This window comes from Trachinotus anak, unplaced genomic scaffold, assembly GCF_046630095.1.
Source record: "Trachinotus anak isolate AG129_WGS33_773 ecotype Australia unplaced genomic scaffold, CSIRO_AGI_Tana_v1 ptg000013l, whole genome shotgun sequence".
Lineage (NCBI taxonomy): Eukaryota > Metazoa > Chordata > Actinopteri > Carangiformes > Carangidae > Trachinotus > Trachinotus anak.
The window spans coordinates 19,519,081-19,534,533 of record NW_027273864.1 but is presented as its reverse complement, the minus strand read 5'-3'; the positions used below and the strand labels follow the sequence as shown (position 1 = coordinate 19,534,533).

Here is a 15,453-nt window from a genome sequence, read left to right as displayed (position 1 = left end):
GCTGGCAAAAATATTTGCATCCTTAGAACTGAATTGTTAAACCCCACAGGAAATACACCTCAGTGTGAACTATAGAGCGCAATTTGTATGATTAACATACTTTATGTAATATTAATATTATGCCTACCTAAAACAAGTAGACAGATACCCTATTTCCAATGAGATTTTAGCGCAGCCCTTTTAAATCTTTCAGATTTGCACTCATGCGGAAGTACTGATAGAAATCAAGCACATATTTGCCAGTTAACTGACTGCAGAGAGAGAGAACTGAAGAAAATCCTTTGTTATCAAAGCTGGGACAGATCGGATATGGGAACAACCACAACAAGAAGGCAAAGAAAACATGTGAACACACACACACAGAAAAAAAATATTATCACCCACATGCTCTCCCTCCTTCCCTCACATGCTCACACACTATATAAATAGTCCCATGTAAAACAAGAGGGTAACAGTGACTTAACCAGCTTTCGCCATGCTCACACACACACAGAGAGAGAGAGAGAGAGAGAGAGAGAGAGAGAGAGAGAGAGAGAGAGAGAGAGAGAGAGAGAGAGAGAGAGAGAGAGAGAGAGAGAGAGAGAGAGAGAGAGAGAGAGAGAGAGAGAGAGAGAGAGAGAGAGAGAGAGAGAGAGAGAGAGAGAGAGAGAGAGAGAGAGAGAGAGAGAGAGACTTCCTCTCTCTTATTTTCTCCCCATTTGGCCTCTGGAGAAACTTTCATGAGAACAACTTAGTGATGAAGTTCCCAGTAAAAAGCAGCTGCAGTTTCTGTATGCTACAGTACTTACTGCCTTTCAGAGTAGCATTGCATGAGTGTGAGAGACAGAATATGTACTACTAAAAGCTTCATTTCAAAGCTCTGAATGATTTTTTCAGCGATTCAAATAATGACGTGAAAACAAATGGCAATTGAGCCTAATTATTCGGCTAAAGAATGAGACCAAGAACAAGAAGAACGTGAAAAAGAACATTTGCTACAAACAATGACTATCAGGCATAATTTGGTGGAAATCCTAAATCAGGCTCATCACAATCAAATTCAGTAGCTATGTGTTGTAGAAGTATGTAAAGGAGTATGTAGTATGTAAAAAAAACATACATGCAGTATGTTAAAAAAAAAAAAAAAACACACACACACACAAAATTGTTGCGATGAAAAACAATACATTTTTAATTCTGACATACTATCCAGCTTTTGTTATCTGACAAATAAAACCTAGAGCCCAGTGAGTCGTATATAATAGTTATAGTTATATTCCCCAATTAAGAGCTCATACAAAACCTTGCTCTGTGACTGGCTCTTATTTTTAAGGAGGAATGACACAGCGGAGCAAGAGGACTTTTATACTCGAGGGTGTACAACTCCAGAGTGGCGGGCAGGCGAGCAGGCAGCAGCAAGCTTCCAGCCCGCAGGCTCCAGTGGACAGGATAAGGCTTCTTTGTTCAAGACTCCTCCTACTCCTCAGAGAAAATGAGAACGTAGTCCCTGCTGCCTGACAAGGAGCCCACTCACCACACACACACACTCACACACAGACAGATGATCACAGATGGGCAAGCACACATGCATGTATAGACAGCACACATGACACATGTGCATACCTGCACAAACACATGCCCACTCAGTGCAGACGTGCATATCAGCCTGCCACTAAGACTGTCAATATTTCCAGTTAGACCTTTACATGCAGAATTTACCATGCCATAAACTTTAATTTATCTTGCCTGTTAATACTGACCCACATTAAAAAGAAGCCTGACTTGGTTCAGAGTTTTTCTCTCTCACCCTCTTCTCTGTACCCCCCTGACTTCAACTTAGACAACAAAGGAGACCTGAGCTTCCACCTTTACGGCCCCGCCCAATGTCTAAGGTATCAGGTATCCATCTGTGTCAACGCTCACTGAGGATATAACTGAATTTACCGACAATAGACAGCCAACGAGAGGCAACTCCACAAAAACACACATTATTTAGCAACTGATGTAGTCAGCACACAGGAAAACTGCCATTCAAGCAAAACAGGGAAAAAGTAAAAAAAAAAAGAAAAGGAAAATGAAGACAAAAGCTTCTAAACATTCAGAAACAGTCGACATTCAGCAGAGCAATCAGTGCAGACAAAAAACGACAGCTACACAGACAGAAGCAGCCAGCAAAATCCAACAGCTAGAACGGCGTCAGATAACCATCTCTGGTGTGTGTGTGTGTGCGATGGTAGTGATAGAGGGGTTTGCAGGGGTTCTTTTTCTGGTTTACAGTCTAGATTTTTCCCAAGAACTAAGTCCATCATTTTCAAATTACACCTAATCATTGTTCCTACCATTGACAAATGAGTTCAATGAAGCAGAAAACTCATATATGTTAAATAAAGACAAGTCGACTGTGTAGGGCCCTACAATGTTTTCTTTTACCCACTATTTTTAGCTTTTTCGGTAACGACAACCGATCATTCTCCACTTTAGTGTAATCACTGTTCTTTGGAAAGGCACACAGGAGGAAAACTTTTCAGAGGCTGACTCTGACTGCAGGTTTCAACAAGTCACTCGGCAGTTACCTTTGCCAGGGAAAGAATGCCCTCAGAGAAACCTCAAATTAAATGACTAAAATAAGACACTTTTAGCATGGCCCTGGGGCAAAGAGGTTTGCAGGATGAAAAAAATATCCTGATAAAGCTTTGTGAAATAGAAAGCCCTGAATTTGGCTCACAGCGAATCAACTAGCAACTGACTGTTGTTGGGTAGAAACCTACAGATCAGGGAGTCAAATGACTTCAAGGTCATAATTAAAATGAAGATTAAATAAAGGGATTATGTTTTATCATGGGTTACTTCTAAGAAATAATCATGTATGGATTAAAAAGCCTTAACCGTAACAGATTTTGTTCTTTTTTAAGCTGCATCAGTTTTATTTTTACATAACCTAAAAACTGCAACAGAAAGCTGATATGACAATAAGTCCCATTGTACTGTGGCACAGCAACTAACAAAATAAAATCCAACTTGTGATACATGAGTAGGAGCATTTGCTTATCAATGTATGCAGAAGTTAACCACATGCTGCATGAAAAATATCTCCCAGAGCGTGAAAACCAACTGAGACAACAGAATAATACACCGAGTGGGAAGACGGATTTACTGCCTGGTTTGACTGCAGAGTATAATGTTAATTCTCCCACCACTGACACATCCATAACAGAAAACAAGATGAGTCTGCACAAATGTCACAATGCACAAGCTAATCCTCTGTTATGTGAGCCCCAAGGGTCACAAGATGAAGGAACAAAGACCCTTCCCCTTATATCACTAGAGCAACTTCATTTAACAGTCATTAGATTCCTGCCTGTAACACAATATATCCCTGCCTGGTCACACTATCAACTGAATATATACATTGGTTGTGTAAAAGCCCTTCAACTATTGTGGAATAAACTGGATCCACTCAGGATCTGGTAATTTATGTATTATCTATCTGCTGCTCAGTACATTCCAGATGGCTGTTTCTTCACCAATTATCAGGAAATACACTTCTACTGGTAGAGCTTTGGAGCTATGAAGTCACATTTCCTGTGACAGGAAAGTCGTGTATATATTTAGTGCGTTTATGTTATGTTGTAGAGCTTTAGAAGATACTGACCATACAGCTCATTGGCAAAGGAGAAGATTATACTGCAGGAGCAATTTGAGAGACTGAGTCTCCATTTCCGTCCTTTGTAATTTCTGTGAATACAAACTGACTACAGCTGCAAACATTTTTAGAATTTAAAGGTGGTAAGCATTTGGTGGTCAGAAGAATTATGTGGAGTGTTCCTCCAACAATGATTTCAAATCAGTTATTTGCTGCAGTCATTTTGTTTTCACAAATGTTCATGTGCCACCATACACATATGACAGTGTGTGCTACATGTGCATCCAGACATGCATCTGTGTGATGGCAAATGCTTAGCTACATAAATATACTGCCAGTAAATGTGCTCTACTCTTAATCCAAGGCTTTCAGTGTATCCAGTGCAGTATCCATTGTGTCACTGCACATTCATGTGTAACAGGTGGAAGTGAAGTGGCATTAAAAAAAACACCAACCACTAATTCTGGATGTTATCTGTGTCTTCATTAACGAGCTGTATTAATAAGAGCTAGCATGCATGAAAAACTGCACAGCTCCACCTAACACCTTCTTGACTGTGTCTGTAATAAATAGCAATGGCTGGAGTCCCATGACTGACTCAGTCTGACCGAGAAAGAGGGAGAGAGAGGGAGAGAGAGGGAGAGAGAGAGAGAGAGAGAGAGAGAGAGAGAGAGAGAGAGAAAGAGAAAGAGAAAGAGAGGGAGAGAGAGAGAGAGTTCTGACACCACTGCCCCTGGCCCCAGTACTTCTTCACCACCAATCAGCGCTCCAGAATCTCTGGAATCTCTGGAAGTGGGAATGTGGGAATGTTGGAGATGTGAGTAATCTTTCTGTTGTGCAGTCCCTGTTTCCAAGCTTTCAGAGATCTGTGGCTATAAGGAGAACACTGTGGAGCCAGCTAAACCTGGCGTAGCACCCTGGAGTCCAAACTGGGACTTCTGAGAAAGCCTGCCTGTGCACAGCTTCACCAAGCAAGGAGCCCACAGACACATGGCCAAGAGAAACACTTGCATACACAAGTAAAAAATGACTTCTTTTAAAAACAGTGAGTTTTATGTGTGCACATGTAGCTTCTTGTGAAGCAAGGTGAGGTTCTCATAGGCTACAGTGTGTTTTTGTGTTTAGGAAAGAGGCAGACAGACAGAAAAGAGAAAGGAGCAGTGATAGAAAATTGGAGATCCATATTTTATTACTAGCACCTCCGGAAATGAGTACAGAGAAAATAACCCTTTTCCAATGTCACCATAATGGATTTTATTAGAATGTGTGCAAGTGCCTGTTCACTCATGCAACTACAAATGTGTATGTTTCAGTGTATGTACTCACAACTGTGCGGCAAACAGTCGACTCATCTTTGCCACATGCTCGTTGTCGTCCATGTCACTGTCCCCCTGGTCCCCGTTCAGTTTCCTCTTGGTTGGGCTGATGGGAGGAGGGCCTGTCCTGTGGCTGGAGATGGACGAGGAAGATGAGGAGGATGATGACGAAGAGGAGGATGATGAGGAGGAGGACGAGGATAGAGACAAGGACTGGAGTCTGGGGTCCCCCCTCAAAGCTGTTTCACCTGAGGCGGGAGGACAGCATGGGAGAAAGACAAAGAGGAGTTTTTAGTAATATTGAAACTCTTTAGCATGAAACAGAACACAAAAAAAGAAAAGAAAAGAACAGTATTATTACACAATTAGAATATTCATTAAGATTGTAAAACAACAGATGACCATAGTTAAGGTAATTTCAAACATTAACTGAGACTGAACTGACAGCTGCAAAGTTACTGTCAACTCACATGCTTACACTTTAAACAGGGTGCACAGCCATAAATGTAAATTATGATAATTAGTCAAAATTATGGTATTTTCAAGTAGAAGGCAACGGTTTTATTTCCTCTTTAAACAGTCTGACCACAAAAACTACTTCATGACAGTGTTTTACTGTACAGGCTGTGTTTCAGCTCAAATTTTGGATTTTGTTGACATACAGTTTGCTGAGAGAGGCACAAACCTCTGGCATAAGCAGAGGAGTATCTGGTTATGAATGCTTTGGAAGAAATAGTTGTGGATGGGTTCTGCATATGTGTGTGTGTGTGTGTGTGTGTGTGTGTGTGTGTGTGTGTGTGTGTGGTGTGAACTATTTCTCTCTCTGTGTCTGACTCTCTCTGCTTCCCTCCAGTCCCTGGTACAGAGGGCCTACAGAGTCGTCAGTGAGTGGGAGTAAGCGCAAAAGAGAATCAGGAAAACTACCACTGGCTCTGTCTCAGCACGGGGACTTTCCACTGCTTCGGCCTCGTGTATCTGTCTGACTTTTCCCAAACAAAACATAAAGCCTGAACTAAAACTCCCGTTACAACTCACAGCTTTCTCTATAATTACAACCATACCGAAAAAACAAGTTAATAACACTACACCACTAATCCCCTGCAATGCATCACCAGCTGGTTGCTCCTGCATCTTTTGAAATTATTTCATATTAAAAACCCATATTAAACAGAATTATTTATTTATCTTGCATTAGTGCTGCAGAATCGAAAAAAATCTCCACATCAGTACTGAGTAGCAGCACAGTTGAGATTTTAATCATTCAAACAGTGCAGTGCATCATACATAAATAAAAGGAATCAAGTGGCAATGAATCTACTGCATCTTAATCAAGTCTTAACCCAAAGAGAAAGTTACCTGTTAACTAAAGTTTTCTTTCAGAGTAAAAAACAACAACTTTTGGATGCATGAGGTCAAAAAATCTTGGTACAAACCAGTTTAAACCGCTCTGAAAACAAATATTCTTTCACTCATTCAGAGGACAGTAGCCTACACACACACACACACACACACACACACACACACACACACACTCTCTCTCTCTCTCTCTCTCTCTCTGAAAAGACTGTAATGAAATGAAATGTGAGCTCTATTCAACCACCGTTCCTCATGTATGTTTAGTTTTAGCATGGCCTCCCAAACACAGAAGCAGTTCCTCCCCTCTCACTCTCTCTCTTTCTGGCATGTTCCTGCTCGCCCCACCGTGTACCATGGCAACAAGGGTGACATCATTGTTTTTGGCAGGACAGAGAGGTGGCAATAAAAGAAGAGAGACTGTGACACCACACTGTCCAATCAGGATCCACGACAGAGAGGAGCTTATTAGAGGTACAGGAGTGAAGCGCTCAACAAGGGATGAATCTGTGAGTGTTGACCATATGCAGCCAAACACTTGTACAACTGAACATTACATTCAATTACTTACACCTATCTAACACTGACTCAGCCCTGCAATAAACCCTACATTCATGAAGGATATCATATTCAGTTCACATGTTGACAGGGGTTTAGAGAGATGACAATGAAACTTTTAATAGTAAAATGTGTGTATTAGTGTTTCTGGAGTAGTAAAATGTAAACATATGACATTCTGAATATGACAGCAGCAGGCACAATAAAATGCAGAAATGGGCAGAAGGACAGAATGGCAACGCTAGATAGGACCGAAACAATTTGTGCAATTTTGTGCAATTTATGCCTAAAATCAGATGGGAACAAGGAAAGAAGGTTAAGGCCCACTCACACAATCACTGACAGGAGGACAGGCTCTGTTATATATGAAAAAGTCTGCTGTAGTTTATAGTGTATGTATGAGAAATAATGAAGTAACAACTCAGAGTACAACAGTTTACACGCATACAGTATCTAATATTACTACATATCTGCATTTTTATTCAATACATGAAGAACCCTGCAATATTAGGAGATTTTATTTTCCTTTTTATTTTCTTGTTAAACCAGCAGGCAATCAGCAGGAGTAGGGCTGTATCACAAAAGTAAAACTCCACTCTCTCCTTTTCCCCCTCTGCTCTCTCAGTTCATTAGGTCCACATGATCAAAGCCTATTTGTCTTGACAGAACTTCAAACAGCTTGGAGTCAGGATGAGATTGGATTACAAATGGAGGTGAACCTATCTATCTCTCCATTTCCCCCTCTTTTTCTCTCGTTCTCTCTTTTAGATACTTAAAAAAGATGAGCCATAGCATGTCCTCTCTTTTGTCTGGATAGTAGCAAAATGATTATTTTTGGTTGAGTTTCTTGGTAACCTGGACTTAGCCCTCTGAGTTGCTTTTATTTTTTAAGTCCATAGAGGTTTTAAGCTTTAAATACTCAAAAGGACATACAAAAAAGCTCTTTCACAGAAGTTCTCATCTGTGTGATGTGATATCTCCGGATGTTAGATTGGTTTGATCTCTGACAGTGAGAGAAAAGGAGAGCAAAGCAAACAGACAAAGAAGGAGAGAGGCAGACAAAAGTGCATAGCTTTGAGGAGGTTTTCAATCTTGTTTATTTTGTCCTGTTCAGCAGCAAAAAGGGACAGTCAGCATTCCCCTGCAGCCCTCACTGTCAGGTCTACAACTGATAGTAGCTTTTCAGTGAAAAAAAGGGATAGCAGAAGAAAAGAGAGAGACAGATAAACATATTGACAAATAGAGAAAGGGGGGGCAGGGTGGTAGAACAGTGCAGGGTGGTCAAATAGTACATATCCCCTAACAGTCTAACATTTATGCCCAGCTAGAAATTCACCTTTTTGGTCTATAGCATGACAACACGGTTGGACTCCAGCTCTTCTTTGCTGCCATACTACCTAGCATCATAATCACTGGTTGCCAGCACTTCAAGGCCAATAACAATACACAAATTTCACAAATGCTCCTATGCGTCATGCATGAATAGGGTTCAATACTATTTATCATTTAGCATGAATTCCCAGAGCTGTTTCCCATTCAAAACCAATTTTAAATATGCAAACCTATTCTAACCATTATCTTGTGAAACATCCATTCATCCACCAAGGACTACAACACAAGAAGGCCAAATGTTATTTTTATAAACCCTGAACTGAGATTAGTTATGGGATACAAACAGAGAAGGTAATAAGGGCCAGATAGATGACAAAGAATAGATACCGAAGACGAACGTCACTTATCTCTTTTATCAACCAAACTTTGTCAGTAAAATTAAAGGTCAGAATCAGGGTTACTATAATGTGACTAAGATACCAGGAGTACTATCAACCTTTCAATTCATTATAGCATATAAACACTCAAGTATGGTTCTGTTTGTCATTTTATTTTACAATCATGTGCCAGAAAAATTCACTTTTATATTTTGTATAATGTCACTTCACATTCTTCCAAATATCAACCTGATTCCCAAACAAAACATTAAACCTTAAATTACTGGAGAGTCAATCCAGCTATTACTTTAACATGGTTATTCAAATGAATCAGACTGTATAGTGTGCATGTTTGATTGTGTCAAGATAAGGTGTTTTTAAAAATTGGCATATGTACCACACATAACATTTTCCCTGATAAGGCTGAACATGTGTGCATGCACATGTATGTGATCTGCACTTGCTAATAAATGCTGTTCTAAGGACAGTCCATCAGTATATATGACCATGTATGTTTGTGTTTGTGAGGGAATGTATTTTGAGTATGAGTGCCCATGCATACAATAACAAGTCAGCACACCCACAGTATCACAAAGCCCCTCAAGCCTCCTCTTGGCTCAACAAGTTTGAACATGAAGGGCTTTTCTTTCACTCTTTTTACTGATTGGCCCTTTTCCCTGTTATTTTAATCTTTGTTTTCTTATCACGAGGCACATGGAGTCAGATTTTAGCTCAGTCAGCTAAAAACAACACACACAAAACACCCAGAAAAACAAATAATGGGCTAATCCTGCAGAGATGAGGCTCCAGAGATAGAAATAGAGCATTGTGTCTGAATTCATCATATCAAAGAGACACCCGGAGGATATACAAGGATAAAAATACCACTAAAAAGCAGCCCCCCCTCCCCTCTTCACTCATGTAATTTTCTTCCCTGAGACAGACAGGATGAAACCTGAGAAAGGTGAAGCTGTGCAGAGACACAGATACCCCCCATTCTGATTGGCTTCAATCCCAGGCCAGTGGTTGTCTTATCTGCTACGCCATCACTGCACAGAAGAGTGAGCTTTAAGAAAACTGTCGCTAAAATTTCCCAAGAATGACATGTGTGGCCAAACTGCTGAGCAAAACCTACCTAAAAGTGACACCCATAAAAGCAAGAATCTTACCTGCAGTTTGCCAAACAGGAATTACAACAACACAACACTTTTTCCCCCAAAATGCATTAGAAGCAGACAAAAATAAAACACTGTTGACAGAGGCTTTAATCACATGCTCAACCACTGATAAAACTTCGTGTGCCTCTGCTGCTCATAGTTTCAGTTGAAGTCAGCCTCAACACAGTAACTCATCTCCATTTATCATGTTGCAGCTGGCTGTTGCACTTGGCCATCTGCAAAAAATACCTCTCTGACCCTCTTTGCAAAGCTACAAAATGGTTTTCAGTCGCTGAAGGATTGCTATTACAAGTTCATTATATGCTGATGGAGCTGCTTGCTTTTTCCATTGGGTCTTGTGTCCATATACAAATCTGAAAAATTTAATTTACATGTGAAGTTAAAGAAATGTCAGTGCTGACCGAGCTGCATACTGCTGTGTGATCCAGGGATAGGTCAGAGAAAGGAAGTTGCATTTAGCCCCCAGAAAGACGAGATGATATTACAATGGCTGACATGTGAGCGCTAAAGGCAAAGGAGAGGAGGAGAGTTGCACTACTCCAAAGTCAGTCACTTTGGAAAGATGTGGAGGTTCCTGCTCTGTGTTCATGACATAACACGAAATCCTGCACTGCTTTTGCTAGAAATAACTCAAGTCCACGAAGAGAAGAGAAGTCTCAGCTCTTATCAAAAAGACTCAGATTTTTGTTCGTTTGTTATTGGATTACAAATCACAAAACAACTCCCTGTCAGAATATGATTCAACTAAAGGCAGACAATTAATCACAAATATCACAGTTAGGAATGTAAATGGTTCCTGTGAACAACAAGGGAGCAGAGAATCAGAATAACTGAGCAACTAGTAATACAGAGTGAGTCAGCCGTAGGAGAAGAGCCATGAAATTCACACATCGCTTACGGACTGTTAGTTCAGCCTTTGATCTCAATCGTTAGCCAAGTCTTCCTTTAGGGAAGCAGTCAATAACACAGAAAATGATAAGAGAGCCTAATAAACACATTTCCGGCCTTGGAGACAACGAGCAAATAGTTAGAAATGAAAATTCAAGCGAACGTTGCTAACGGTCAAAACGTTAACTACGCTCCGTGGAAAAATAACGTACGTTGGCATTAGGTTCAAACTGTCGTAAAGTTATTTCCAGTATAAGTAGAGGAGAAATAAAATTAACCAACACGTAGTTCTTAAAAACAGACAACTTTTATTTGCCACGCTTGTGTGAAAATTAAAGCGTGACAAATGAACTGGAGTGAAAACTTGGACCTACAACGTCGCTAACGCTCACTCGCAGCCTAAGTTTTAAAAACAACCGTCACAAAGACACAAACATTTCCCTTTACCTTCGTAGCAGAGAATGCCAATGTTGTTGTTCATTTTGTCCAGGTACTGGTAGTTCAACAGGTCCATTTTCGTTAGTAGCATTTATCGAGTTTTTACAACAAAAAAAAAAAAAGAAAAAGAAAAAAAAAAAAAAGACCAGCTTTTTTTTTTTTCCTTCTCCGCTCAAGCGACGGTCAAAAAGCTAAAGGCCCAGCCTCCAACTTAAGTTTTCTACAAACCCCCTTAATAAAATAAAACCCCACGAACAATATCGAAACCGGGTTCCCCAGTTATTCTACTGAGTTTAGGACACTTTTTTTTTTTTTTTTGGAAACACGGGTATGCGTATCAATAAAGAGCAAAAATTAAAAAAAAAAAAGAGTAGCGTCAGTTCTCCTCACAGCCAGCTGTAAGTCGACTGCACTGACACGCAGGCTATGCTTGGTATGACTCCTACGCTGCACCAGTGGTTTCCTCTGCTGCTGCGAGGGGCGCACTGGGCATGCTCGCTAAATCCCTTGAGCGCCTCGAATATCAGGGATGTTTTACGCGCAAGATCAGCCTCTCCAAACACATCCAGAGAAAGAGTAGGGTGGGGGCTGCTGCAGTAATCTCCTTTTTTTCTTTTTTTTTTTTTTTTGTAGGGGGGGGGGGGGGGGGGATATATAACACAGTTTTAAAAAGTATCACGGTAGTCCCGGAGCTGCAGTTTTGATAAAAGGATATTACACATGCCCACGATTGATTGATAAGGTACAACAGACGCACACCAAGTCCCTCTAGAAATATAAAAGTGATAACTGAGGAGATTAAAAGGCGTCATAAAAATATGTTAAGGTTGATATAACCTTTATGACGGCGGAATACTCTATCGATAACACAGAAGCTATAAAGTTTGATAAGTCAGTATGGGAATAATGCAGTGATAGTTTAACCGGGGAGATAAGAAAAAGAAAAAGAGGAAAGGAGCAGGAAGAACTTTAAAGTCAGTCACAAAAAAAAAGACCCGGAAGGGGGGGGGTCAATATTTCTCTTTATATCTTGTTTCAGCTTATAAACCTTTTCTTTTCATAGACTAAACAATTTAAAACCAATCATCAGATTAACTGATAACGCAGTCACAATATAATATAAACAGATTTTTTTTATTCCCAAGAAGGTAGTGTATACATTCTATATGCAATATGAGAACATGCTTGTCAATAGCCTGTAGTACAAAAGGAAGGAAAAACAAGCTTCACTGTGTCGATTTTACTGGCTAAGTTATCCAAGGCCCAGTGAGGTCTCCTCACATCCAGCATGGCTCTCTTCTGCCCCCTTGTGCCTGAGAAGGGCTAGACCTAGGATTTGTCCTCAGTGAAAAAAGGGACTGATGTGGAAAAAGCAGGAGACAAATGGGATGAAAAGAGGAAATAAGTATGGGCCTCATAGATGAATAGAATGTCAATATGATGTGAATATGACAGTCGTCGGATGTTTTTGTGGGGAGAGAAGAGAGCATATTCCTCAGGGTATCTGACTGAGACTATAATGACCAGGGTGTGGCTGCACATGAGAGTGTGAGTTAACACGCAAACACACATTGAACATGTGCATGTTTTCGTGTGACACTTAACACGCAAACACACAGACCAGGAAATGAGCAACATTGTGACAGGTTCAGACAAAAGACTAAAATACCTGTGAGCTGTTATTGCAAACCCTATAGGTACAAATGATCCAGTTTTGAAGTCAAAATGAAATATATATAATGCCATAGATACTGTGGCAAAAATGGCAAAACAAAGCGTCATTAGTGGCCTCTTTCTAGGCTTGTATCACCACTCCTGTCAGAAACCTAAAGGAAGCTTTGTAGCAGGTGGGTTAACTTCAATATCCTGGGCTCCATGCTGGAGACTACATTAATCAGCACACTGGCTGAGCTCTTATTCAACCCCAAAGTCACGGCTGCTTTGCTTACTTCTGTCTCACTACATAGGCCTCTCTTAACTTCAAGCACTGCTCAAAACTGGATTAACAGACTAATTATTCAGAGGAATTTACCCCCTATCTCTCACCCCCTCTCTCATTCACATGCACAAGCCACAACTACAAAACAAACACAAATACAGTGCATATGCATCCATCTAAAAAACAAAAAAACAACAACTAATGCACCCACTCTACCCTGCTCCACAAACACACATCATTCTAGACACCTCCCCCGTTCTTTCTTGAACACACACACATACACACAATGGCCTCTCCCCTCCTCCCTCCAGACCTCCCCCTCTCACGCTGGCTCAGAACTAAGGAACATGGTTCTTGTCTCATTGGACAGCCATTGTTTCCAGTTTCACATACAACAAGGCAGAGTTCAGACAGAGAGTCCATTCAGTGGTACTGCAGCTACTACATCTGGTGCTTCATGTTACAAAACAAGCTTAAACTACATAAATGTGCATCTAAAAAGTAAGAGGCCTGAAACTGAACTTTGCTGACTAAAGCTCAGCTTATAATGTATTATGTACTATTGTGTAACAACCAACAAACAGTTATTTCAGGGGGTAAATATTTTGTTTTTGTCAGCTTTGTAAAGCTCTGGCTTGTTCAGTGTCACAACTTTTTTTTTTTTTAAATGTAAATATCAGGGTGAGAAGGTTGTCTTGTATCTGGGCTGCATGTACCTCAGTAACAAAAAATGGTTTAATGTAAAGCTTTGATCAGCATCTGCAGACAATGAGCTCATAGCCAGAGTAAAAACTGAGAACAGGATATAAAATTTGAACGATGCAACAGAGCAGATCTAACACACGTTAACTGAGTCCTTGACAATGCTTGAAGATGGCTCATTGAAGCTTCTACAAAGCAAGATAAAGACCTTCTCAGACTATTAACTGTCAAAAATGACTAGAATGTAACATTGAGTGCTTTGGTTCCTCAGCTGCCTAAAATGGACTCTTTCAGTTTCAGTGTCATTTTAACTTTAACTCTGTGTCTTTCATGCATTAAATTAGAAAACCCAGTAATGGACTGAGGGTGATTGTAACCTTTTATTCTAGAAACTCTATTAATCTCTCTGGACTAATAAAGTCATCATAAATAAAATGACCATTTAATTTTAACACTGATCATCATTATTTGTTCTACAAAGTGCTTCATGTCCTATTTAACAATTAACCAAGGCATAGTTTCTTGTGTGTACATCAATCTGGCCTATTCCCTAATATGCCAGGCTGGTTTTACTTTAACATACACAAAAACCTGACTTAGATTTTACTTATAAAAGGCAAACAAGCTCTCTAACACAGTGTCTTTGTTCTGGCCTAGCAGGCTGTGAGATTGAATAAGTATACTAAGGAGATTAATGGTTACACAACAAATTGGTGAAATTCCACTTCTTTCCTCCATAGGGACAAGTTCTTACACATAACTTAGCCTACTGTGGTAATAACCTTTTCTTCCCACTGGTTCCCCAGCTTGTTTTCTTCAGCATGAATCACAAGTGTCAAAGTCAAGAGCTCGCTCTGAGGGCTGATGACTGACAATGATGTCAGCTGTAGGAAAAGGCAGGCTGTGGCATTGTCCTAGTTAGAAAAAACATCTACTTGATTACATGCAAACTTTTGTGGAAAAAAAAAAATCATTGCTATTAAATCTTAATTATATCAATGAATAATCCAATTAACACCTACAGACATGAGCTGGTTAATAAAACATCCATCCTTTCCAAATATGTTCTGCTTAAAGTCAGACCCTGGTAATCAGGTTTGAATTTTGCTCAGTAATAATTTAGTTTCTAACTAAAATGAGTAAATGATCCACAAGCGCATCCACCTATACACCCATCTTTCATTCACTGCAACCCACCATTCTTCTTTCCCTCTCATCACCCCCCATACTTCCTGGCTGCTATTTATTTGTCTAATCTATCAGGACAAGGCGCTACCAGTCCTTCTTAATCTCCTGTGGTGTCATGTGTCTCTTTTGGAACAGGTCTGGGCTTCTCCAGGGAGTGGGTGTGTCAGGATAACAACACCGCACAGGCCAGGTGGTGATTCATCCTAATGCTTTATTAACACGCTGCAGTGTTGAGACACAAACGCAGGCAGGAAAAAAAAAAAAAAAAAAGACCATAGGATGAGGGTAGAGTGTAAAAAACAAAAGAGAAAAGTGGAATTGCTTTCGCTTTTCTCACCTTTCCTGTTTTCTTACTTGATTTCACTCTTTGTTTATTTATCTTATGACATTATCTTTATGAGTCATTGAAAATCAATGAAGAAAGAAAAATTTTGTGTTTAAGTGTAAACATGATCTTAACACGGAAGGGTGGTAGAACAGCTCTCACACTGGCAGAGATCAAAGGTCAAGTCCTCAATTACTTTATGGCACCAAATACCATCACATCATTACTGGCTTTGTT

The 15,453-nt window shown here is 40.1% G+C and overlaps 1 protein-coding gene across 2 annotated transcripts in view; it reads right to left on the bottom strand.

The window, feature by feature from the left end:
* vgll4b (vestigial-like family member 4b) overlaps positions 1-15,453 on the bottom strand; it is a 37,767-nt gene that overhangs the window by 9,511 nt on the left and 12,803 nt on the right. Inside the window, exons 1-2 of one of the 2 annotated variants that reach the window (XM_071495429.1) lie at positions 11,072-11,499; positions 4,949-5,186 (exon numbers count right to left, since the gene is read on the bottom strand). In XM_071495429.1, coding sequence (XP_071351530.1) covers positions 4,949-5,186; positions 11,072-11,153 — 320 coding nt within the window. In that variant the 5' untranslated portion in view covers positions 11,154-11,499. Of the gene's footprint in view, positions 1-4,948; positions 5,187-11,071; positions 11,500-15,453 lie in introns of those variants that run through there. The other variant, XM_071495430.1, reaches the window with a different exon arrangement.